Source organism: Pseudochaenichthys georgianus, chromosome 1, assembly GCF_902827115.2.
Source record: "Pseudochaenichthys georgianus chromosome 1, fPseGeo1.2, whole genome shotgun sequence".
NCBI classification, from domain to species: Eukaryota; Metazoa; Chordata; class Actinopteri; order Perciformes; family Channichthyidae; genus Pseudochaenichthys; species Pseudochaenichthys georgianus.
In genome coordinates this window covers 6,742,272-6,769,877 of record NC_047503.1, presented here as the reverse complement: position 1 = coordinate 6,769,877, position 27,606 = coordinate 6,742,272, and the positions used below count along the sequence as shown (strand labels likewise).

The 27,606-nt window shown below is 41.9% G+C and overlaps 1 protein-coding gene across 1 annotated transcript in view; it reads right to left on the bottom strand.

The window, feature by feature from the left end:
* Positions 1-13,448: 13,448 nt before the first annotated feature.
* LOC117440617 (FERM and PDZ domain-containing protein 1) overlaps positions 13,449-27,606 on the bottom strand; it is an 80,238-nt gene continuing 66,080 nt past the window's right edge. Inside the window, exons 14-16 of the mRNA XM_034076886.2 lie at positions 23,079-23,223; positions 21,446-22,759; positions 13,449-19,601 (exon numbers count right to left, since the gene is read on the bottom strand). Coding sequence (XP_033932777.1) covers positions 16,090-19,601; positions 21,446-22,759; positions 23,079-23,223 — 4,971 coding nt within the window. The 3' untranslated portion in view covers positions 13,449-16,089. The remainder of the gene's footprint in view (positions 19,602-21,445; positions 22,760-23,078; positions 23,224-27,606) is intronic.

Genomic DNA, 27,606 nt, shown 5'->3' with positions numbered 1-27,606 from the left:
CCCTTTCCAAGCTTTTCGAGCAGCTGCAGCTCGCAGTTACTTGCCATCTTGTCAATTCTGTCTTTCACCGTATTGTTTGACAGTGGTACAGTTTTTAGCTTCTCCGCCACCTGCGGGCCGCACAGTTTCTCAACCATCTTAATGCAAGCTGGCTTAATGAGCTGCTCGCCAATGTTGTGCGGTTTCTTTGCCTTTGCTATTAAAAGTGCACATTCAAAAGAGGCCTCGGTGGCCTTCTGTGCATCGCTGCCAGCCCTAACAAACGCTGTTCTAATATCCATTGGCTTGTTTGCCTTTGCAAGGTGTTGTTTCTTTATGAAAAAGTCCCGATCACGCCCGACTGTTTCTGGGTGCATGGTCTGTTGGTGTCTCTTCATTTTGCTGGGTTTCATGCTTTCGTTGGCTAGCTTCTCTCTGCATATCACACACTCTGGGCGGGTTTTGTCCGTTCCCTCCATGAAACCGAAGTTAAGATAGCTCTCTAGGTAGGTCCTCATTTTCTTTTTGATTGCAGATGAGCTGTCATCTCCTTTACGTTTTTCAGACATTTTTAGACAAAAATATTCACCTTATGAAGTCGGTCGCTAGCTAGCAAGCGCAGCAAACTGTTATTATTATGAAAGCTGACACAGTAACGTCAATGTTGGCGCGAATCGGAGGAGTATCAGATGAATTTTTTTTAATTTTAATTTTAATTTATCAATTAATTTCTATATTTTATTGTAATGTGGAGACAAGGCTTTTAGCGACAATCATGTATTGCATTACAATATGTAAAAAAAATGATATGTAAAAAAAAATGATATGTACATTTTTTTTATTCTAAATATGATATTAGACCTCAAATCATCTGAGGCCTGGCGCCCCCCCTGCGATCTTTGGCGACCCCCCAAGGGGGTCGCGCCCCCCAGGTTGGGAACCACTGCTTTAAGAGACTCTATGCTGTCACTAGTCCAAACCTTTACAGTCTTGGTCTGTGGTTTACTACGCTTGAGAACTGTTTTGTAGGTAGGTATTAGATGAACAGTGTTATGGTCCGAGTTCGAAAGCGGGGGTTTGGCTCTACTCACATAGGCGTTGTTCACATTTCCGTAACATTTGTCTAGAATTTTATCTTCCCGGGTCTCACATGTAACGTATTGCTGAAAACCGGGTAGTGACAGTTCAAGTTTGCAATGATTAAAGTCCCCTAGAATGAAAACCGGAGCGTCAGGAGTGTGTAGTAGCTGCTGGTGAACACAGTCTGTGATTTGAGCTGCTGCACTTGCTGCGTTCCCACTGGGTGGAATATAAACAGTGCAGAGAATTATATTCCCAAACTCTCTAGGCAGGTACAGGGGTCTTAGGCTCAAGCACATAAGTTCAACGTCGGGGCTGCGTTCAGGTTCCTGGAGGCATGCTTCCCCGTTGTGAAAAGGAAGAATTCATTCTGAGGACCCGACAAGCCCTCTTTTATCCCCATCCACCGCATGACCCAGCTAAACTCCTTTACTGTAAGCACGAGCTGTGCTTCGCCAAATGTCTTGGCAGTCTTGTGATCCTGCACATGGATGATTTAGCCCTCAGCAGTGCCCCTTATGTCCACCTCTAACACCTCAGTGTTGGTAATGTTTGCGTACACACCCGACTGTATCATTAAAACTAAGTACCAGTTCTAGATCCTTGACTTTAGACAAACAATTCAAAAGACAAAATGTATTTAAAGACCTATCTTTATTTGAAGGTGCCTCTTAACCTGAAATATTAGTTATACAGTAATAGTATTGACAATCTAAAAAAACGGAGCAACTCAACAGTCAACTTTATGTTTCTTATTGTCTAAACTAAAGCATTTATTATTTTCATTTTCCCCCTCACATATTCAGTGTGGACGGATTGAGACAGCATGGTGTGCAGAGAGCAGCAGAGACTTCAGGGAGAAACCTCCGTCTGATGGACGTCCTGTCTGTTGGTTTGGAGAGGACTGAGGGTCTTTCCTCTGCGAGGAGGACCAGGGCTGATGGAGGAGCCCATGCTGGGCAAAGCTGATACCAACTGCACAGACCTGTCACGTTATTTGACTAAATGTGTTTACTTATACATTTAATAGGTGTACACCTTCTGTCCATATGTGCTTTTTATTTAAAACATTTGATTAACTTTTGGTTCACATTTCAATAAATTGTATTTGTATCCTTTTGTCCATTATTCTTACTGAAAATGTTAGATTACACATTCACATCTGACTGAAGATTGGCCCCATTTATTTGTGACGTTGCAAACTCTGCGGTACAAGGCACAAGTGATGTGAAGCTCATAAAGTGAGACAAATAGAAATAATCAGCTGATGGAGTGTAGATGTGGAAATAGCTGCATTCGATCAGCTGACTGTTTTTACAATAAAAGTAGTTTCTTAGTGAATGTCATGTACTGGTCTTAAAATCTCATAACATCAGCTTTTAATGTTCCTCTTGGATGTTCTTCTTGACCCTCAGAGAAGAAGACAATGTCGTGTCTTTCAGGCATGTCCTTTCCTAACAAAAATGACAGGAAAGATAAAACATATTATTGCAGAACAAGTGTGTTATTTATGAAAGCGGTGTGTTTGTGTGTTTAGGGGCTGTAGATATAATTATTTTGTAATTGTAATGTTTTTTTTAATTTTAACAGTGAGCAATGAGATTATGAATGAACAGTATGAAGTTCATCAACATTGAAATATATGTTATTATCAAAATAATATTTAACTGTTACAAAACGTAGTGCAACTGTAGAAGCTTGCTCTGTTGTCTCACTGAAAGAATAACTTTTACCACGTTTTTACAGACAATATTGAGAGATAAATAGTAGCAGTACTCACTGTGTTAAATATCTTTGCCTTCAATACATTAAATTAGAAAGCTGACAAAGTCATATTGCTAAATATCTAAATGTAACTTTTTGCATGGAATAAACCCTCAACTTAACTGATGTGTAGGTGATCTAGTATTTAGTATTGTTTAATGGAATGTATATCAGTGTATTCAAGTCAATACTTCATTTATTTAAACCAATATCTTTCTTGATTCTTTGTACAGTTTATTTGATACCCATTTGGTAATGCAATTAATAAAAACAACAAGGTTTGGGTTCGTTCTTCAGATGACTGTGACGCTAACGTGTCAGCTCAATAATGAACTCCAGCTCAACCAACCATATTGTAATATCTAAGTAATCATCTTGAAATATGACATTAATAATTAATAACAGTAATATACACACATCTTATTGTGAGGTTGATTTCACATAACTACTTCGACATTAGCTTGTCTACATACTTGAGCATAGCCAATTTAAATTAACCTTAGATGCATACAGTTCTACCTACATAATAAAATATCTCTAAGTTACAAGGATGACCTTATTTTATAACCTCAAACAGAAGCCGTTTCTTCAACAGTATTATCCCACTTAACACGGGTCTATTTCGTTTTAACCTTTATATATACAGTCTATGATTTTAACTTGGAGGCTACGATTACAATCGTTAGCACCGATGTAGCTACCACTAGCTTACATGCTAACCCAAGCCTTACCATTCATTACGTAGCTGATTAAAATCATTAACACATAAATAAAGCACTCGAATTTCACTTACCGCATTCATGCACCGTCTGTTTTAACCACAGAGCGAGTCACAATAGTTCGATATATAAGCATGAAGAACAAACAACCACGGCCGGCAACAAGTTGTGTTCCCTGGATGAGCTGAGCAGGCAGAGTCCCTGTAGCTTCACGGAGCAGCTAGCAGAGAGACAAGAAGCTAACAGCGGCAGGCACTTGACAGAGCCGTCACTCAATGTGACCACGCCCTAATTTATGCACACACTTTAAGACCTAATATAAATAAAAGGGTCGCGTTAGAAAACAATTCACTCACAGATCCATAATCATGAAGGTGGAATCTAACTATATCGATAATAAAAATGTATGGAGCCAGGGGTAGAAACATGTTTTTTTCTGCTGTAAAGTTGGGCATTTTAACATGGGGGTCTCCTTTCTGCAGCCATCGCCTATCGGCCAATATATGAACTGCAGTGTGTGGCACTTCCGTATTGGCTTCCCGGCTCAACCCCACAGTTTGCCGCTTGGGTGACACGTTATTAGTACATAATTCAAGTGTGATTAGTGTGTGTTGCAACCCGGACCCGTTAGTGAGGGTACCAGGGTTTGATGTCATTCATGCTAGCTTGACATGAAGAGCAGCACATGTACTTGTCTTGTCTAGATTAATGGATAATAAAGTGTGGAGTTCCATACTGAACACATCGCCTCTGACTCCCTTTCATCGGCTCTACATAATTTAATTTAATCGTTTATTTGAATAGGGACAATGCACATTAATGAACACTTTAGACAAATAATGCTTCAAGTGTAAATATGCCGGATTTTAGCTTTGGGCTAATTTCCATCCGTAGTCCCTGACATACAACATATAAGAACATGAAACAGGGTCAACTAACCTGGGTTAACAACAAGAGAGCATCAAAGAGGCTGGAACGAGACCAGCTAACAGATTTGATAATCATAGTTGAGTTGAAGTCCAGTTTTTAAAGCCCATCTGATTTAAACAAACAGGAGACTCACTCACTCACTCACTCACTCACTCACTCACTCACTCACTCACTCACTCACTCACTCACTCACTCACTCACTCACTCACTCACTCACTCACTCACTCACACACACACACACACACACACACACACACACACACACACACACACACACACACACACACACACACCCACACACACACACACACCACACACACACACACACACACACACACACAAAGAAGAGGCTATGACAAATTGGTCTATGTTTAACTCACAGCTTTGAAGTTTCCCCCGCTAACAGCAGCCATGTACAGGACGTTATTTGACTCCTTGTCTGATTGAGGGAAGACGTGTTCTGGAGACATCAGCCCGTACACTCTTTCAGAAACTCACAGGGAAACTCTATTTCCATGTGGCAGCAGTTACGACAAGATGTCATGATTTGAAATGTTTTTTTTCCATGTCAACTCCTCTTTGTTAGTTAAGTAGCTTAACTTCTCTGAGTTTTATTTCAAAAATGTAATTAAAAATATACGTATTTAAATAAACAAATTGATTTATTTAGAATCAACATGGCTGTGAGAGAAACTTCTGCTCAGCAATGTTGATGGAAGAAATGGAAGCTGGAGTCCGCTTTATATCAAACACTGGGTTTATTGAGAGCCACGGCCGTATTCACACAACGTGCATTGAGAAATCCAGAGTCAACACTGAGAAGTACACAGAAAACACAGGCAATTCTACCCAGAGAATCTAGGAGGAGCCTCTGTTCGCGCCCTTTCTATCATAATTAATAAAGAATCTTCAGAGACAAAGAAAGTCTGTTTAAAGTCATCTGCGCAGTTGGCCACTTCCCCCACAGGAAGGCTGGACCTTTGACCTGTGCCCTGCTCTAAATTACAAACAGGACACATAGGGAAAACGCTAACATTTTCCCATGCACAGAATATTAATATTTCCTTCACAGATCCACCCTTTTATCAATTTATTGATAACCAATTAACATTAGTCTAAGAATATTTCAGTCACTACTTAAATCAAATAAAACGTCCTCAGAGTTGTGTGGATTTCTAATTACATTAAAAGCAGAATAAGATTGAAACAGTCAATCACAATGGTTGATACAGACAACCATAATAGAAAAATCATCTTTCTTCAGTGTTTGATTTCTTTTGTCAAAAAGGCACAATAATAACACATGCAGTACAAAAGTAGAATAGTAAAATATATGTTTCAAAAACAAGATCTTTTATCATTTATCACTTAGTTAATCTCATTCATCAAACACAAATTCAAATTCAGCTTACATCTTTAAAGATTTACTTCAAGGCAATTACTTATTAAAACACAATTAGAATGTAGGATTATAAGAAATCCAATTGAGGTATAAATCAGAATCATTAGGGATTCAGTTAAAATTCAAAGTTAAGGTATAAATTCACAGTGATGAATCGATCAATCTGTAATCTGTACAGGACAGTGTCCTCAATCTTTAACATTACTTTACGTTTACTTCAATACACTTATTCAAGAGTAAGGCACTTTACTACATATATTTTATTCAAATACATTTGTTCAAAAATCTGAAAAGGAGAAGTCAGACATTTTATTGTAAACAACCTGAGAAAGGAAAAGTCAAAAACATTTATTGTAAACAACCTGAGGAAGGAAAAGTCAAAAACATTTATTCTTTATTCTGAGTGTCAACTTTAATCAATTTATCAATCGCTGAAAGGAGGTACCCAAGGTACAGGAACTGCCATGGAGACCCATGGGTCTGGGAGCTCGGCGTCGTACATCAACATTGTGTCATCTACAGTAGAATACCCCACTAGCCTCTGTGGGGCCTGAAGGGTAGTCTTGGCAACCCTGCGTATGGCTAATTTAACTACAGTGATCAAACAGGTCACTAGGATTAGCACAACCAAGATAAACACTGCAACAGTAACAACAAATGTAACCAACCCCGCTCCCCAGGATCCAAGGGTTCCACTTAAATCCCCAAATGTAAACCCATGAGTTTCATGCAATTCTTTTATCCCATTAGCCGTATCGTGAACCATATCCATAACTTCCGGTGTGGCATCAGAGACAAAGGAACAGCACTACGCACCAATTACTTTACATGCGCCCCCCTGGGCAGCTAAGAGGAGGTCCAGCGCCATGCGATTCTGTAGTGCTACCGTCCTAACTTCCTGCAATTCTTTATGTTCCGCTAACATCGCGATATTTGATACATTTAGATGATGTTCCACTACTTTGGATAATGCCATGATCTCCTGCTGACTAACATAAATGCCGTACCAGGGCAAAAATAGGCTCGCTACCTGTTGTCCTTTTGTAATGGACCTGCTGTTCCTGTGTAGAGAGGGAAGTATCGCTGCAATCTCATTTGCCTCTACTTTACGGATTAAAGGAATTAGGTAGGCTAGATAACAGGTGCCATAAAAAACGTCATATGGTACGCAGCCATAAGCCCGGTCGCCACAAACTAAGTAAACTCTCTGTGGGAGGGGAATTCTGGCTAATTTTACCCTCACTATGGTATTACAGTCGCTGTGTCCCACATCCGGAGAGGTGTGAGATCCTGCTTCATTCTGGAGACAGATGGACACATTCTTCCATTCGTGTACTACAATTGGGGGAACATATATTGAACAGTCCCTTGTAGGGGGATTGCCTAGGGGTATTGGTTGCGTACAATCATGTATTTTAACCTCAACGGAGTTCACTGTTCTGGAGCCAAACCAGGGCACAACTGTTACCAAAGCTTCAACCAGCAAAGATGCCATGTGTGGTTGTTTTGTGCATGTTGGACTTGTGGAATTAACCGAACAATTAGTTTGTACCAGAGCTAACTGGAATCTGTATTCAAAAGCTAGGTTCATGTATTTCTTCACATATATTAGTTTTAAAAACATCAATCGTTTGAAACCGTCAGGCAGATAATATGTCTCAACAATGAGAGAGACCAGACCCTTGTACTGTAACGGTTTATCAGAGTCTGTTGGGTATGACGGAGTATAGCAGTCCTCAGCCTCATCGCTAATCCTAGAGTAAATGTCGTTCCAACTAATTAATTTATAGTCCGCTCTTGCAAAAGGGATTGGGCTAAACATAGGAGAATGCATGGATTCTGGCATATTTTGGCACAGCCAACAGTTGCTAATATTACGTTCATGTGCGTAGTCTAACATTAAACTTACTGCATAATTAGTTTTAGCCCGTTTAAAAGGAGTGATTAAGGCCTTTTGTGAATGTTTAAGTGGAATATTGCATACAGTAGCACCTGGATTGGGAACTCACTCTACATGTTACTTTATCCCTTATCATTGTCTTAAACTGTTCTCTAGTGCTACACCACAGTTCTGGGGGCATGTCTTCAATGGTGTCGTGTGCTATTCTCACCCCCTCCGACGCCACCCCGTCCGCACGGTACTGGTCCATTGGATATATCTCCCACGTTGAGTAAACTAAGGACACATAAAATATAATAATACAGTTAGATGGATCACATATTAAAGATGGACAGTTAAAAGAAACAGTCTCTGATTTGTGATCAGGGAGGGAGACAATCCTCCTGATTCTTCCTCCTTTTCTTTCTCATTGTGTCTCTCGCACCATACTGAATGTCTGTGTGGTGATTGGATACAACCTGTCCTTGTCGCTAGGCACTGATTTGCCCATTGGTGTCGTTTTGCCCTCAGGGTCTGGGCCCTGAGTGGTCAAGTCGTCTGCGCTCGTAGATAAGAGCACCTTATTTTCTTCCTCAGACGGGCGAGATCCCTCGCCACCTGTCGTTGGGATTTCCACAGCTCCATTTAGCAGGGCGACCTTGGCCAGGTACAGAATACCCAGCATGACGATGATAATGACTGCCTTCACACGCCAGCATCCGGTAGAGGGGAGAGATGACATCTTGTAGCGTGAATCCACTCCGGTCTCCCTTGTACTCTCAGTGCTGTTCTGGTCACTATTAACACCTGGAAAGGACCTTTCCACCTGGGAGACAGAGCATCTTTTTCAAGAGATTTGATTAGTACATTATCACCAATCTGAAAGGGGTGGGTGGGCTCCTCTCCCGGCTGGGGGAGCCTGTCAGCCACCTGCCTGTGAAACTTTCTCAACATGTCAGTTAGATATTTGACATAGTTAGTCATGTAATCCTCTGTCCACAAAAGAGCGAGTTTGTGGGGTGTTACTAGGGGGCTAGATCCTGCGAACATTACCCTTCCCATCAATACCTCGTGTGGGCTAAGCCCTGTCATTGCATTTGGTGAACTTCTGATGGAGCACAGAACTAGCGGCAGCGCGTCTACCCATTTTAGTCCTGTGGTCAACATTGTTTTAGTGAGTTTCTCCTTTATAGTCAAGTTCATTCTCTCAACCTGGCCTGAGCTCTGTGGGTGATAGGGAACATGCAATTGCCATTTGAACCCTAACACTGTAGCTAGACTCTGGGTTATCTTAGAAATGAATGCTGGACCTCTGTCACTGTTAATTCCTGTGGGCACACCAAATCTAGGAATAACATCTTTGAGAAGACACTTTACAACTGTTCTAGCGTCTTCTTTTCTGGTAGGGTAGGCCTCTACCCATTTGGAGAACTGGTACACTATTACCAAAATATATTTGAATCCTTGGTATGGTGGCATATGTGAAAAGTCAATTTGCATATTTACAAAGGGCCCTGAGGGGGGCGGTAAGTGTTCATGCTCAATTTGACCACTTCTTCGTCTTGTCTGCTGGCATATCATGCATCTATCTACAAGGGTCTGTGTAGCTAGTGTAATGCCTGGAGCAAACCATTGGGACTTTATAATCCCATTCATCCCTCCTTTTCCTACATGTGATTTGCCATGTGCAACATGTGCCAAAACATGGAGGAACGAACGTGGACAGACCATCCGTCCGTCTGGGTGGAGTCACAAGCTGGACTCAGCGTCAAGTGTACAACCTCGTCTTAGCCATAAATCTTTCTCCCTAACATCAGCGCGGGCTTGCATGTCCGCGACATCATTAAAGGAAGGCAAAGAAATGGGTTCTGCGGGTTGTGTCAAGGGGCATTGGAGCACCATAGAAGAGCAGGAAACTGCTGCTTGTTTAGCCGCGGTGTCGGCTAATGCATTTCCACGCGAAATAGGATCATCAGAATTTGTGTGAGCAGCGCACTTAACCACTGCTAGCATCATCGGAGTTTCTTGCCCCGGAATTTGAGAGTCCTATCGCGGGAATTATTTGTGTGCAGAGAGATACAGCCTGGTTTTTCTCCAGCAGCCCAGCGTCTGTTAAAATGGAAATTAGCTGAGCTGTGCTGGGAGATTTGCCTTGTCTTTTCAGCCAATCGTACATGACTGATTTCGCAATGGCTGCGACGTCCTTTCCGTGTCTTTCTTTAATTCTGGACATGTTCTCTGATTTAACATCGAAGGCAGCCTCTAGGCTAAGCAAATGACAACTAGCTGCGCATTTAGAAACTCTATCAATCAGAGCTTTGAGCTCAATGGAGCCTCGCTCGGTGCCAACTGACTTTTCATTTTTTCGCTCATCGTAACCTCTTTTTTCTGCAATAATCATCCAAGCTTTAACGCAGTCCTTCATGTACGTTACATCCCAGGAGCAATTCACCTCCTGTTCAATTAATTTGAATGCCTGCCACAACACGGCCATGTCAAAAGTGCCCGATAACGGCCAATCAAACAGAATCTGTCCTTTCTGACTATTCTGTTGTGAGTGCTCACAAAGTAACGATGTGAACGTCATAACTTTGTTCCAATCCAAGCTTCTTCCGACAATTCCTGACGGCATATTAGGGGAAAACATGTGCGTGTAATGGCTGTCTGTAATAGGATTCTTTGTAAGTGTCTTGGTGCGTGAATCATCATTCCTCTTACCAACGGACTCGTTTGCGGAGACAGTATTACCCATGTTTAACGGTTAGTACAATAAAACAAACACTGCAATTAGACAAACAAACATAAAAACTCTCAACAACTCAGCCTGACAAAAACTCTTCCAGCCTATTTTAATCCGAATTAGGGAGACTTTCAGAGGGGGTTTTAATTATGAGAGCCTTCTTTACTCATAATGTTGTGTTCAGCAAACACAGCTAAATTCAGCAATTCATATAACATTCTCATACCACGCATTAACCACTTTCTTTAGTTCAAAAATGGTAATAGTCGCAGAAATAATGCTGTATGTTCCTCTCTCTGCATGCTGCTCTCCACAGTGGGCGGAGAATCAGCACCTCAGCAGAAATGCTGTTGATTTAGGCAATTTATCCTCTGAAAACTCCTAAATTCGGCGATTCGTTTAAATACAAATCTACGACATTGCTTCTAATTCAGAAAATCCACTTTACTGGTGCTCCTTTTCAAAGTTTCTCCGAATATTTGCTGTGTGTAATTGCCTGGTGATTTAATTCCAAGAATCACACACAGAGGAAATCGATGAAATTCGATATTCCGAGGTTATTTATTAGCCCCAAATATTCTCATAGTTTTCACATGGGCCGTGCTTGCTCGTAGACACCTGTCCCAGCAACAATCACGGGGAAATTGGCCAGGACAACGTCCTCTTGACACCGATTCCCGAGGTTATGATTAGCCTCCAGATGTAAATGAGTAGAGAAACCCAAAAAAATTGCAGCAGCTCAGTTCTCTCAGATAATTTTGTTACACCGTTGATCCCAAACGCTGGTAAGACAATCTCAAAATAGAATTGTACTTACCAGCCTCTGAAGATCTTTTGGTGTCCTGTTCCGTGACGCCAATCTGTGAGAGAAACTTCTGCTCAGCAATGTTGATGGAAGAAATGGAAGCTGGAGTCCGCTTTATATCAAACACTGGGTTTATTGAGAGCCACGGCCGTGAGTGATTTACAAGGTATTCACACAACGTGCATTGAGAAATCCCGAGTCAACACTGAGAAATACACAGAAAACACAGGCAATTCTACCCAGAGAATCTAGGAGGAGCCTCTGTTCGCGCCCTTTCTATCATAATTAATAAAGGATCTTCAGAGACAAAGAAAGTCTGTTTAAAGTCATCTGCGCAGTTGGCCACTTCCCCCACAGGAAGGCAGGACCTTTGACCTGTGCCCTGCTCTAAACTACAAACAGGAGACATAGGGAAAACGCTAACATTTTCCCATGCACAGAATATTAATATTTCCTTCACAATGGCGATATATTTAAGTTGTATGTTATAACTACTTGCAACACTACAGTAATTTATTTAATCCTATTTCATTTAATTACGCATTATTTTTTCTAACTTTCTTTGTGATGTGAAATTACGTTATAGGCCTGTTTTATTTTATACAGTTATATAATCAAAGTGTAATAAACATTGTCTTTTCTTCCAGAAACATTCTTGCTGTACAGAAGATTTAAACTGTGGTGCCTATCCTATAGTTATAGCAAAATCTATAATATGCAAAACATTGTGTTATTGATGTATAAATGGTTAAACATGACCCCTAACCCTACATTTGCACCAACCAAGTTTAACTGGCTCAAGTTCAGTGTTGCCTGTAATGTATGCTGCATAGGAGAACGTATATATATTTTAAATGTGTGAGCAATAAAGGAATCATGGAAATCTTGACATTGTTTAATAGTGGTAGTTGAGCATTACAAAGCAGGAGCAGACGACAGTATTCAGTCATTCACAGATAAAATCCCTGATAAAACAACAATGCATTTTATGGCTTATAACAGCATGCTTCATGAGTACAGATAAGAAACGTTTTTCCATAATTTGTTTTTTGGGCCATTTTCTCACTGAGATCATAACATAGGGGACACTATATTCTGTCGCCACCACAGGGAACAAAACATGACAGGTTAATGAATAGTGTTTCAGTTGCCATTATAAATGTATAGAAACACTGTTTGCAATCAATTGTGTTCCCTTCGCTGCATTGGTGAAATTATTTCTGATAACTTTAATTTCTCCAGTGAACATGCAGGTCCAGTGTGCGTCATCCCTTTTTATGTTAAGAAACATTCCAAGTGAAAATGCTTTAATTTCACAGCCTATCCACAATAGGTTTTACAGTGTTGTACATGATTTTGTGACCAATGTGTTGGGTTCAAGGAAATCCAATGACTGGCTGTCAACCAACGATTGGGTCAGTTTGGTAGAGGTTCTATTAGAGCCTCCCACTCAATGCGTTATTGAGATGATGAATAGTCAATGTTACATACTGTAATCCTGCACTGCTTGGGCTTTCTGTGCCCATATTTAGTCACTGGTTTTACACTGTTAGTTATACTGGGAAATCTGTCATAGTAATGCACTTAGTGTAATTGATCCCCCAGCGCTCAGAGAGAGGTTTAATGTGATTAAAAAGCTTGTCATTAGCTTGGAACTTAAGATTTTTTAAATGATCATAAAACTATGTAACGAACCCTAAGTATCTACTGGCAAGTTCTACCAAGTCTCTATGGTTGCCAACACGGGCAAACACGCTACAGCGGCACAAACAGCTTCAACAGGAGAAAGGCGGCGAAGTTTCAAAAACGATGCAAATATAAAAACACAAATGTGCCAAAACACATGCAAATGAAGAAACGTCTTCACCAACTTGACAACACATTCACAGCATAAACAAAAAGCTGCAAGAGGCTCAAAACACATAGGGAACGGCGACAATAAAAAGTGACACACACAGATGGGACCGGGCTGAAGTCGAATAGTTCAGGGGTTCCCAACCCCCCAGGTGTTACTGCCGGGCCGCAAAATAGCTGTGAGTTTATCAGTTTGAAACCTCCTTTCCTATCATTCTAGAGAATTCGAACGGCACTTATCCTGGCTGCCACTGAGGGACTTCCGGGTCATTTCACTCCGTTAGGAAGGTTCCTAAGCTAAATGGACTATTCGACTGCAGCCCGGTTCTTTTTTAAACGTTGTTAATATGTTTTGGATGCATATTGTTCTAGTATTTGTTCAGGCTGTTACATACACTTAGCCTCTGTTGCTACCTGCTGGTGAGTAAATATTAAAATCAGTTAAAATTGACAACCGGTCCGCGATTTTGTTTGAATGTATCTGCCGGTCCTTGGCACAATAAAGGTTGGGAACCCCTGGAATAGTCCATTTAGCTTAGGAACCTTCCTAAAGGAGTGAAATGACCCGGAAGTCCCTCAGTGGCAGCCAGGATAAGTGCCGTTCGAATTCTCTAGAATGAGGAAAGGAGGTTTCAAACTTCCTTTATAACCTTATTTAGCGGAGAAAATGCTGCCCCACAATGCCTTGCAGCCGCAGCATTTACGTCACACAACAGTCGGCCGTTCACGGAAACAAACGATTATGACGGAGAAATTATATCATGAAAGTTACGGTGCTTATTAAGCATTTTAAAACATATGTGGTAAGTTGCCAAAGTGCTTTGTTTTGAACGTTCATCAGTATTATAATCAAAGAGAGAAATATGAACATTGGTATTTACTGAAATGATCAAATAAAGTCAACATTTCACTGAGCTGTGTGGGGTTTGTTCAACTTTTAAAAGATGTTTGAATGGTGATGTACACAGTGATAGATGTTAAGGACTAATGTTTATAATAAATACATTTGTATTGATTTTAAGATATTTTCATAGTTCATACAATCATACGTATTGGGATCATTAATATGGACCGGAGGGAGAGGGTGACGAGCATAAGTTTCACTTTCATTTTCTAATTTCAATTCCAATTTTGGTCATGAAGAATATGTTTCTCTGTTGTCCACGTTCATAAAGCAAAGCAGCAGCATCAGAGCACGGTGCAGAGTCTCAAGATGAGTCCATCGTTCTTATTATACATCCATGTTGTAGTCCGCTGTATAGAAAACTGTAGTTTCCATAGTTTCCCCACAGCAGCAGACGCACATTCATGACGTCCTCTGGCGCATCATAAACACGTCGGATAGTGAAAGTGCATTCGGATTCTCTAAAGTACCGCAGTCTCTTCTCCTAAGTCCTTTTGAATTCTCCTATCCACTATCCCTTAACCCCGTGACGTTTCACTCAGAGGTCAAGGAATAGACGATAGGGTTAGAATTTAGGAGCTGATTTTTAAACTATCCGACCGCAACCCGGAGCATTTGTTGACGTTAGGGATTTAAAGTTGACAAACTGCCACTGTTGACCGAATTATGTAAGTGTTTTGTCAGTATATTTGAAATGACGTGGTCAGCTAGCCAGCTTACGGCAGTTTGCAATATTATCAGAAGGAATCATGTGATCACATTGTTAAAATAAGCCATTTCAATTTTCGGTTAGTTTCCAGTGACAGGTGGCCAACTTTATAATCCCCAAATGTCAACAAGTTCTCTGATCCCAGCTGTGTGCATCACTTTTTACTGTCCCCGCTTCCGTATTGAGCACCTTTTATTTGTATTTGCTGCGTTTTGTATTTGCAGCGTTTCGTTTATGCAGCTCTTTTACTTGTTGTCAAGTTGGTGAAGATGTTTTTTTTATTTGCATCGTTTTTGTAACTGCAGCGCATTTCTGCTAATGGAACTGTTTTGAGCCATTGTAATGTTTGTTATTTGCCCGTGTCGGCCAAAGTAAGTCTCCAATAGAATGAAAAAAAAGAAACAAGTGTACGGAAAACACTGGTGGTTGACAGCCACATCACCATGCACTGTACGGTTCAGTGTTTCAAACAGAGGTGGAGAAAGTGTGTTGACAAATAAATAACAGAAATCTAGCACATGTATTACACTTCCATTCATCATACTAAATACAAACTGACGAACATGTGCAAAGGACTGTATCTCATCCAAACTTTTGCTTCATAAAGTCTCATAATTGCATACATCAGCATTCTGCTACTAGATTTATAAAATGGCAAACAAAGCTTCAGGCTTGATTTGTGGGATTTAAAAATCAAAACATTTCTCACTTTTTGGTTTTGTAAACAGTAACATTCAGAGTCCTCATTGACAGCCGGGAGAATGTAAAGATATATAAGGGTCAGTACACTGCACTGTTTCTTATCTTATCATGGTCAGTCATACAAAAGGCCTGTGTATGAATGGAATTAAATACTGATTCACTGTGTGTAGTATAGGTTGTGTGCTTGTGTATGTGTGTGAAAGGCCCACTTCACATCTGCCTGTAAACATTTCCAGTTTCCTTCCTTGTCTTTACATTCCTTGTTTGCTCACTGTAGTAACTCATGAAATAAATGAATAAATAAACATAATCAATAGTATAGAATACATTCAAGTACATCAGTTTGAATCAATACTGGAATGTGAGCAGGTTCTGCTTTTTGCTTCTTGCACCAACCTACAGTCTGGTTGATGGTCTGGTTTGTTTGCACAGTTTGTTCACAGGACAGTCAGCAACCACATGTAGCTCACTGAGGCCACCTGAACTCACAGTGCCCGCCCTAAACCTGTCTGTCTGGGGCCACTCAGCAGCTGTGGACTCACTGGTGACCTCATGTACCTGAGGTTACCCCCCACAGGTAGCTCGAAGTTCATTTCAGAAGACTTCCAAGGTTGTGCACCACTCATAGTGCAGTGAGGGTGCGGAACAGCTGAGTGAGGCAGAAAACCGAGGCGGTGAGCGCGGTGCACTGTTTGGCTAGCAGCTTGGTGCTCAGATCCTGGCAGCTGCGCTTGCTGCTGGCTCGCTCTGCGGCCAGACAGAAGTCTCTGAACGAACGAGCCACGTCAGCCAGACCTGCGACCGCCTCTGCGTTCCTCCGGTCGCACCTTTCACAACCAGAGAACCAGAGGCATATACCTGCCAACTCAACCAGGGTCCGGAAACTGTTGGCCAGGGAAAGGAGCATCTCTTCTGGGCTCTGTCCGATACCCACCACCTTCTGGCAGCCTGACATCAGCCGCCGTGCCTCTATCTGCAGCACCCTCTTGTTCTCTGTAAAGTGGGCCGGACAGGTGTCTCTAGGGTGGCGACCTCCATGGTTTGCCATAGATCGGTCAGCACCGCTGCTTTCCAGAATCGCAAGGAGCTGATCCACGTCCACGCGAAGTACCTGGAATCCTGTTGGGGGTTCTGGGTAGCGCTGCTGGCCTAGCCGACTGATGGTGTCCTTGTGCGTTTGAGACTGGAAATTGTCTGAGGCGTCAGACAACGGTGAGAGGAGAGGGCTGAGCTCAGAGGTAGAGGTGGAGAAATGGATGGAGCGCGGGAAGGACGGAGAGAAGGTGGAAGAGGTGGAGAGAAAGGAGGGAACAGGTGGGGAGGTGATGAGAGGAAGACCTGCTCCTGAAGTCTGCGTCACGCCGCTGCTCTGAGTGCGGCAGGAGAACTCGTAGACCGTCAGCTCCTCGTCAAAGCTGTCCCCGCTGCCGAAGCAGTTTGTGTAGGGCAACGTTGGGCAACCACAAGCATCCAGCGGCACTTGCAACCCTTCCACAACCGACTCACATACCGACTCTTGCAAAGAATTGCAGCCAAACTGAGTCTTCAAGGCTTGTGCAGATCCCACCTCGACTGGGCCCTTTGTCTTGGACGGATCCTCACAGATGGTAAAGACCTTGCAGACGGAAGAAAGTGTTTTTGGTGAGTCGGAAGTCTGCTCTGGAGCTCTACAAAGACCCATCAAAGGTCTGTCGCCACTGGTCTGTCCTACTATCTGGGACTCACTATGAAATGGGAGACCTGGCCCGTTTAGATTCTGTGTGGTCACCACTATTGGAGAGGGTATGGAACACGACAAATCATTTATGTTCATTGTATAACCTTGAATGTCCTCACCTGGACTTGTGACCTTTATCTTTGATTCTGGAGAATGTTTTATAGGGCCAGGAGTGTCCATCTTTAGGCCTGAAGTGTCTTTCTGGAGGCTGTTCACTATGGAGACTGGAGGCTCTGTTATTGGTCCCGGTGTGTTCTTGTTAGGTTTATGGTGCCGAAGTTGATTTTGGTGTTGGGGTTTTGGCTCAGCCTGAACAGGCAGCGGAGAGCCTAGTTCTTTCATCTCTGACACCGGAGATAAACTATTTTCTGAATGTGTGTTGAAATAAGATTCCCCTTCCACATCGGAACCTGTAACTGTTGTATCTGAATCATCCGACTCCACTGATTCTGCATTGCCACTATCGAAGTCTATGGTTTGTGTGACCTCGTCAACGTCCGTAACTTTGATGGTTATCCCTTCGCTACTGTTATCCTTAGCAGGACTCTGAGTTACATCCCCCACGCCAGCTTGGTGGAGGGATTCCTGGGAGCGTGATAGATAAAGGGGCAAATTTAGAATCTTCCTTCTTAGTGTGGAGGAAGATAAGCGACCCATAAAGCTTGGAGAACAGGTCTGGAAGAGGAAGTGAGGTGGAGAAGGAGGCGCTTTGGAGAGATTGTGGATTGTGGCTGTATCAGCTTTCGCCAAGCTCGGACTAGCCAAACTATCTTTAGTTTCAGGACTTGGAATAGAGCAGTCACTGGGTTTGTTTACTATTTGATTCAAACCTAAAACACTTTCATACAAAGCCTCACTTTGCAATCTGGCACCTGCATTAAATGTAGGAGATGTGGCACTTGTTGCAGCTCCAAGCTTTGCAGTGATAGAGTTTATGGCTCGAGTATAATCAGAACTTCCTGATTTCATTATTGGGTGAGCTTCAGTGTTGGTAGGAGACATGATAGGAATTTGAGACTCACCTTTACCTGCACTAACCACATTTGCACTGATGGTGTGCTTTGTAGCTATAGCCAAATCATTGTTCTTACTTGAATCAGAATTTAAGGAGTTATCCACTTCATCATCATCAAAAACATTGTCTGAATTGGTGCTGTCGGTAGCTTCATCGCTAGGAGTGCTAACACCGATGGTGTCTTCCTCATTAACACGGGTGGTGGCGTCTAAATATAGTGGTGCTTTTTCAGTGGGACCTTGTTTGCCCAGTGACATCTCAGAATTAGATAAAGACATTTTGGTTGAGGACCCCGTGTTTTTAATGCTGCCTTTTCCACTAACAAAACAGTCACTCTGTGATTTGGGAAGAACTGGTAGAGGGGTTGTGGGTGATGGGGGTGGTGGTGAGTATGAGTGAGGGTTTGAATTTTCACACACACCTTTAAGTAGATGTTTCTCTACGGCAATCACATGTGCTCCAAAAAGGCCATTACTACTCTTTGTATTAACATCTTTCAAACATGTAGGCAGCGTGTTGGCCTCCGGTTGCTTCTGAGCTTCTATAAGTGGTCTATCTGAACTCGCCAAGTACCCTTCCACCCCCTCCGTCTTCTCTTCTTCCCCCTTACCTCTCTCCTTAGTGTATTCTGGCAAAAACATATGATTAATGAACGGCCCACTCCCTGACACACCTGATGTTCCCTCTTCCTCGTCTTTCCCCTTATCCATCTCCACCTTTTCTTTCCTTTCCTCCTTCTCGTCTGGATCCATCCGGCAGCGGACAATAGTTATCGTAGGAGACGCTGCCTTCACCAAATCTGTGACCGATTTCGATTCCATTGCATCGGGTTCCATCTCCATTTCCTGTTTCCTGCTTCTCTGCTCATGAGACCCCAAACCACAAGGAGAGCTACATCCATGCAAGCGAGGTTTGGACAGGATGGGTTTGGACTCGAGCTGAGCCGGTTCCCCTTCGGAGTGATTCAAAGAGGAGACAGTAGGACAGGGGTTCTGCGTTTGTTCTGAAGGTTCAGGATCTAAACTCAGCATCTCTGCATCATTGGAATCTGCCAACATGCTGTTACGAAGCTTGTTGAAAACCTGGTCTGGCTTTTCTGGATCTGGCTCCGGAAATGACACCGTAGAGGTGAAATCAGTTTCCATGAAGGAACGTCGCTTCCGAGATCTTTTTCTGAGCTGGAACAATGTTTCTATGCCTCCTCCTTCCTCCTCTACGTCTTTTCTATCTTCATCTTCTTCTTCTTCTTCTTCTTCTTCTTCTTCTTCTTCTTCTTCTTCTTCTTCTTCTTCTTCTTCTTCTTCTTCTTTTTCTTCTTCTCTGTCTGCGTCTGCCACCGAGACACTGATGTCACTCAGGCTGAGTGTCCTGTGGAAGTCCAGTTTCATCTCTGAGCGAATATCTGCAAGATAGTAGCAAAATGCTCAGCCAGAGCATAAATATGACAGAGTGTATATAAAAGTTAGCTTTTTATGTTTTCAACACAAACAAATTCCTCATGTGGTCTGTGTACAATACATAGAAACAAGAAAAATACATACTATATTTTCATTCAAAATAACTTGATAACAAATATCAACTGTGTTTTAGACAGAAAAGTCAGATTATATATTATAATCACTTAGCAAATGAATTGTGAACAACAAATAAGAGCAGGTTTAACTTGCTAACATAAGCTGTAGGGAGCTCATATAACATACATAAAATGACTAATGCCAAAATGTATTACCTTGTGTGTTTATGTAAATATCCATTTTAGTTGACGATAACAAAGTAAAAGATAATTTTTTTTTGAATTACAAGGGTTACATAGATTTAGTGACGGTTTAAATGATCATCCCTACACATATTATTGGATTGTAATTCATTTGGAAACAAAAACACACATTTGCAATAGTGTGCAAATAGTTGTTTTACAAAATGATATTGCAATATTAGCATTGACAGTGTAATGAATCTTTGAAAAGGATATTTCCACTGGGGTTGGGAGACACAACTTTTCCATTTGTTTTGTCTCTCTCACTTTTACAGCTTCTGTCTGATTTACTGCCAAGACCCAGAGAAAAGAGGAGATTATAAAAATCACTCTAGCTATTAAGCTTTAAAGGCAGAATCGACTGATTTAGAGACTTTGCCACATAAGCTGCCCTAAGGTAATGTGTGGGTAGTCGCACAACTTTGTAATATATTTTGCACTTTGAAGTCTTTTTTTTGAGAAATATAACTCCACCTTTGTGGGCCCTGAACAATTATTTCAATAAAAACACCTGCAATGTTTAGAGGGTTAATCTCTCTGTGGTGAAACTGCATACAATTCAGAGGTACATTATATCATGACACAGCTTTTTTAAGGGCCACAAGCGAGAGAAAAATCTTTGGATTCATCTTAAAATTGCATTGTAACTCATCCTAAGAGTCAGGGTGACTCTACAGTCCCATTTGTATAACAATCCCAGGACTGAAGCCAGATTAAAAGTAATTTTTTGAGGGAATTGTGTGATTAGTATATTAATATATTATTCTGAAGTTTGAGTGATATAAAAAAACACTTACTCCAAATCTAGTATCTAGTGAAAGTAGCAATACCAAAGCGGACAAATACTCTGCTCTAGTAATACGAAAGCATTCAAATTCTTACTTCAATTACAAAAGTATTTTGCAATATAATATATATATATATAGCAAGTGTTTATATTATTATATATGATATTATTAAAATATAATTAATGAGGCTATATCTAATATGCAGCATTTTAATGTGAGGTATAGCCTTTTGTACAGTTGGATAGTTTAATCTAAATTAAATAATCAGATAAAACATTTTTTAAATATTGTTTGTGAAATATTTACCTATAAAATAACATGATATTAAAGATGTCAGATAATTGCAGTTGAGTAATAAGTATTTCTCTCTAAAATGTATTGGAGTAAAAGTAGAAAGTAGCAGATAATGTAAAAAGTCAAGTCAAAGTACCAAACAATCTAGTTTTAGTACTTCATGTTCTTGAGTAAATGTCACTTCCAACCACTGTCTTTACACTATAGACAGTAGACCATTTCCAAGTCACTGGTAGAGTAGGTGTGTCTGCTTTCCAGCGAATTCACTTACAGTACTCTATAATATATATAGTGCAGTACAACTTCAGTAGTACTTCAACCACCAGATGGCAGTAAAGGCAGCATTCACAGCCTGTGTTTCCAGCACTCTCCAGAGCCTTGGAAGCCCTATAATAAAAAGTAAATCACCTCTTGGCACGGCGTCTAAGGCTGGGTCCACAGGCGAGGTGAAGCGATCTCTGGCGTCGAAGAACTCCTCGTCAGAGCTGCTGTCTCCAAACCCCGGTGGTGGCTGAAGAATGGGGATGGGCTCCAGGTAAACCGCCTCAGCCGGATCCTCGTTACGATCCGGGGGGCAGGGAAGGCTGCGGGCACTGTCGGGGGTGATGTTGGAGCAGAGTTTGTAGTAGCAGCGAGCGTCACTTTGGTCGAAGTTGAAGACAAACTCCAGGTTGGAGGAGGATGGGGAGGGGGTTAGTGGGTGTTCTCTGAGACTGCCCTCCACGCTTATGCTTCCACTTTCACAACTCACACACTCTCCTGTTTCTTTCAACATCTTCCCCTTCCTCCTCTTCCTCCTCCTTAACTCCTCTTCCGCTTCTTCATCGTCGTCGCTGGCCTCTGGGGGGCTCGGCAGGAAGTCCACCAGGCGGGAGAGCTCGGCGAAACACAGGGAGCTGTCGTCGGAGCAGGGGTTGCTGGGACATTTTTGGATGCAGTGAAGGCTCGAAGAGGGGGGGACGGAGGAGAGGAGTTGGGGATCGGCTCCGTCGTCGGACCTCCTGAGGCCTCCTCCTTGTCGTCTGTCGTCAGCTGTGAGGTGGATGAGGGGATGGGCGTGAGCTGGTGGAGGGGCGAGGAGATGAGGATGAACCTGATTGTGGGAGTAATGGTGGAGCTGAAGGGGATAGTGGCTATTGAGTGTTTGTGAGGGAGAGTTGGGGAGGACCGTGAACGAGGAAGAACATGAAACTAGGTCGTCTTCCTCCAAAGCGTCGAGGGAGTCGCTGGAGAGGCTGGTGATGACACGAGAGTCTGTGTTCAGAGAATCAGATGCTTCTGATACCGAAGGATGCTCCTCTGCTGCATGAACGTCTTCGTCACATCGACTTTCTTGTCCCACGTTCTCCCGTAGTTCCCCAGAATAATGTTCCCTTATCTCGATCTTTGTTTGCTGACCCTCCTGCAGCTTTTCCGTCTCCTCTTTGTTCTGTGTCTCTTCATTCTGACTCTCTCTGTTTTTACTCAAGGGAGACTTTTCCTTTTCCGTGTCAGCATCCTTTTCTTCCTTTTGCTTTTTCTTCTCCTCCCATGCTTTATCCCCCTTTTCTTTGCTGTCTTTGTTTCTCCTTCTGTTTCTGTCTTTTCTTTTTCTCCCATCTGGGTCTGATGAGGATCTGATGCGAGGGCGCGGCCTGTCGTCATGTGACGCCTTGGTGATCAGCGCGTCCATGTCCAAGTCTGAGGAGGTGTCCGAGTCACTGCCACACCGTGACACGTAACCTGTGTACATACACCGACATTAAAAAATGCAACGGTTATTATTATGTTCTGGTTGGTTTGTCTGTTTGTGAGCACGATTACAGAAAAAACTACACACCAGATGTAATGAAACTTGGTGGAAGGGTAAAGCATGGGCCAACAAAGAACTCATACAAATTTGGAATGAATCCGAATCAATGGGCGGATAGCAACTCACTGTTTTTCACTTATAGAAACGGCCTTGGCAGAGACCTTTGTTCTTTGAGAGCCCTGTTAGTTAATTTTTTTAAAACATACTGATTCAATCATTTTATGGCTGACCATTACTGTAAATGTGTACCTTCCTCAGCAGACACTCGGTGCTTCTTGGACACATGTATCCAGGGGAAGATGTTCAGGTTGGGGTCAACAAACACTCGACAGTACCCTGCTATTAGGCAGGACATATCTTTGGCGGCCGCTGACTCCAATAGTAATGTGATGGGCTTTGAATGAGAAAGCAGAAGAGATTATATGAGATGGGAAGAGGGGGAAGGGAAGACAATTTCAGCAGTGGAAAAACACTTAGCGTTCTATTTGTATCCAAAAGGGTCCAAATATTGATGAAAAGGCACTCCTTCTCACGGACCACTATTGCGGTAAGCATGTTGTAACTTCCGGTTGTTGTTGTCATTGTCATCTCCGGGTATCCCGTGTGCCTGTTCTGTTGCTGATAGCTTATTATCTTAACTTAATCGATCGTTTTAAAACTCTTGATCACGGCAACTGCCTGACGTTGTAATCACACGTTACTACAGCTTAAGCACTCACAACTCTCCTTCTCTTAGCGACTGTAACTCTACAGTTGCCTATACTCTTTTCGGGTTTGCTAACCGTAGCTACCTTAGCTTGATAGCTAGCCAGGGCTCTTTCCCCACCCTCGGGTGTTATTTCCTGCTCTTCCTGTCTCATGTTTGGTTACTTCCCTACCTCCTTTACTGGTACCGATACATGTGTTAAATGTAGTATAGTTGTTAGGTTGGAAGCGATATAGCCATAGAAGCCCGGCTCTGCATCTTAGAAAGTAACTCAGCTACAGTAAAGCCCATGTTAGCCAGTGCGGACCGGCAAAAGGTAGCTCCTATTAGCCGTCCCCGGGCAACTCCCGAGCAGCAGGGAGACTGGGTGACTGTTCAGAAGGGGCATAACGCGAAACCCGCAGGTCCCCACCAACCCGTTCACGTATCTAACAGATATTCCCCACTCAGCGAGACAACCGCTGAGAAGCCAACTCTGGTTATTGGTAGCTCTATTATGAGACACGTGAATTTAGAGACCGAAGCCTCCACAGTCACATGCATTCCGGGGGCCAGAGCGGGCGACGTTGAGGCGCATCTTAAACTGCTGGCTAAAATTAAACGTAAATACAGTAGGATTGTTATTCACGTCGGTGGTAATGATGTTCGTTTACGCCAATCAGAATGCACCAAACTTAATGTGGAGTCGGTGTGTCGTTATGCTAAAACAATGTCGGACACCGTAATCTTCTCTGGTCCCCTCCCCAATCTGATCAATGATGACATGTATAGCCGCATGTCATCATTTCAGCGCTGGTTGTCTTGGTGGTGCCCAGCAAACAATGTGGGCTTCGTAAATAATTGGACAGCCTTCTGGGGAAAACCTGGTCTGATTAAGAGAGACGGCATTCATCCTACTTTGGAAGGTGCAAATCTCATTTCGGCAAACATTTCAGGGCTTTGTGGACTTAATCCATGACAAACTGGAGTTGAGACCAGGAGGCGGAGTCGCAGTCTTACACGCTTCTCTGCGCTCTCTCCTAGGCAGTCATCCATAGGAATCCCAATAAAATACCCAATATTAGCGGTGTGTGTGTCTGCCCAAGGACAATTTAAGGTAAAACCTAATAGAGGTGTCATACATAATAACCTAATAAAAGTAAATGTAACAACTACTACGGTGCAACAAAACAGGAAGATTAAATGTGGTCTCTTAAACATAAGATCTCTAGCATCTAAAGCAATATTGGTAAATGATTTAATATCAGATTATAATATTGATATATGCTGTCTCACTGAAACTTGGTTGAGACATGAAGAATATTTCAGAATAAATGAGGCCACTCCACCCAGCCATATCAATACTCATATTGCCCGAGGCACGGGCCGAGGAGGTGGAGTTGCAGCAATCTTTGACTCAAGTTTACTTATCAATACTAAACCAAAATTAAATTATACCTCCTTTGAAAGTCTCGTTTTTAGTCTTACGCATCCGACCTGGAAAACTTTGCAGCCAATCTTATTTGTTACAGTGTACCGTGCACCAGGTCCTTATTCAGAATTCTTATCAGAATTCTCTGAGTTTTTATTAACTTTGGTTCTTAAAACAGATAAAGTAATTATCGTAGGTGACTTTAATATGCATGTTGACGATGATAAAAATAGCCTTACTGTTGCATTTAACTCTATATTAGATTCTGTTGGTTTCTGTCAGAGTGTAAATAAACCAACCCATTGCTATAATCACACTCTCGACCTTGTTCTGACTTATGGTATTGAAATTGAGCAACTATTAGTCGAACCGCATAATCCTGCTTTATCCGACCATTTCTTAGTAACTTTTGAAGTACTGTTACTAGACTACAAAGCATTACTCAAAAGCTCCTGCAGCAGAGACCTATCTGTTAGTGCTATAGCCAAATTTAAGGAAGAGATTCCACCAATACTTAACTCGATAGCATGTCTGCATGTAGGGGAGGAAACTTATACAAAATGTACACCACCCCAAATTGATCATGTTGTTGATAGTGCTACAGATGCGCTGCAAATAAAATTAGACTCTGTTGCTCCTTTGAAAAAGAAGAAAATAAAACAACATAGATTAGCTCCATGGCATAATGCCGAAACCCGCAAAATAAAGCAAAAGTCGAGACAACTTGAAAGGATATGGCGTTCCACTAAACTTGAAGAATCTCGTTTAATTTTGCATATTACTCTCAATGAATATAAGAAAGCACTGCGTAAAGCGAGAGCAGCCTACTACTCTTCATTAATAGATGAGAATAAGAATAATGCAAGATTTCTTTTCAGCACTGTAGCCAGGCTGACAGAGAGCCACAGCTCCATTGAGCCTTCTATTCCCATAGCACTCAGTAGCAATGATTGTATGTGCTTTTTTAACGATACAATTGTTACTCTTAGAAACAAAATTAATGACCTCTTGCCTTTGACCAGTATAGTGTTATCAACGGCTCCCGGAAGCGTGAGTTCTGGTATTACACTGGATAGTAAACTAGAATGCTTTTCATCCATAAACCTTGACCAAATAATTTCAATGATTCTCTCTTCTAAACCATCAACGTGTTTGTTAGACCCAATTCCAACTAAGCTGTTGAAGGAAGTTTTTCCATTACTTAGCACTTCTTTATTACATATTATAAATATGTCTTTATTATCAGGCTATGTTCCACAATCATTCAAAGTAGCAGTGATAAAACTGCTTCTTAAAAAGCACAACCTCGATCCAGAGGTTTTAGCCAATTATAGACCTATTTCTAATCTTCCGTTCCTCTCAAAAATTCTTGAGAAAGCGGTCGCAAAACAGTTGTGTGATTACTTAAAAAACAATGATTTATTTGAAGATTTTCAGTCTGGCTTTAGAACACATCATAGCACAGAGACAGCTCTGGTTAAAGTCACAAATGACATTCTAATAGCCTCAGACAAGGGACTTGTCTCTATTCTTGTTTTGCTCGATCTCAGTGCTGCATTTGATACTATCGACCATGATATCCTATTGCAAAGACTAAAGCACTTAGTTGGCATACAGGGAACTGCTTTAGGCTGGTTTAGGTCCTATCTATCTGAACGCTCTCAGTTTGTACGTGTCAATGATGAATCTTCCACGCAAACCAAAGTTAGTCATGGAGTGCCACAGGGCTCAGTGCTCGGACCTATTTTGTTCACATTATATATGCTTCCGTTAGGCACTATTATAAGGAATCATTCTGTACATTTTCATTGTTATGCGGATGATACTCAACTATATTTATCAATCAAGCCTGATGAAATTAATCATCTAAATAAAATTCAAGACTTCCTCAAGGACTTAAAAACATGGATGACCTTAAACTTTTTGATTTATTGTACTTGGCCCGAAGAATCTACAAAACAAATTATCTAAAGATATACTAACTATGGATGGCATTAATTTGGCCTCCAGTGAGACTGTAAGGAATCTTGGTGTTATATTTGATCAGGATTTATCCTTTAACGCCCACATAAAATCAATTTCAAGGACTGCCTACTTCCATCTACGTAACATTGCAAAAATCAGGCATATCTTGCCTCAAAACGATGCAGAGAAACTAGTCCATGCATTTGTTACTTCTAGGCTGGATTATTGTAACTCTTTATTATCAGGGAGTACCAAGAAGTCAGTCAAGTCGCTTCAGCTGAATCAAAATGCTGCGGCTCGTGTACTAACCAGAGTTAGGAAAAGGGACCACATTACTCCTGTTCTGGCTGCCTTACACTGGCTCCCTATAGAAAACAGGATAGAATTTAAAATTCTTCTTCTCGCCTACAAAGCCCTTAATGGGCAGGCGCCATCTTACCTTAAAGAACTCATTATACCCTACTGTCCTACTAGGGCATTGCGTCCAAGAATGCAGGGTTGTTGGTTGTTCCTAGAGTCTCTAAAAGTACAATGGGAGCCAGAGTCTTTTCTTATCAAGCTCCACATTTGTGGAATCAGCTTCCAGTTTGTGTTCGGGCGGCAGACACCCTATCCGTTTTTAAGAGTGCGCTTAAGACCTTCCTTTTTGATAAAGCTTATAGTTAGGGCTGATTAGATTCAGCCCCTAGTTTTGC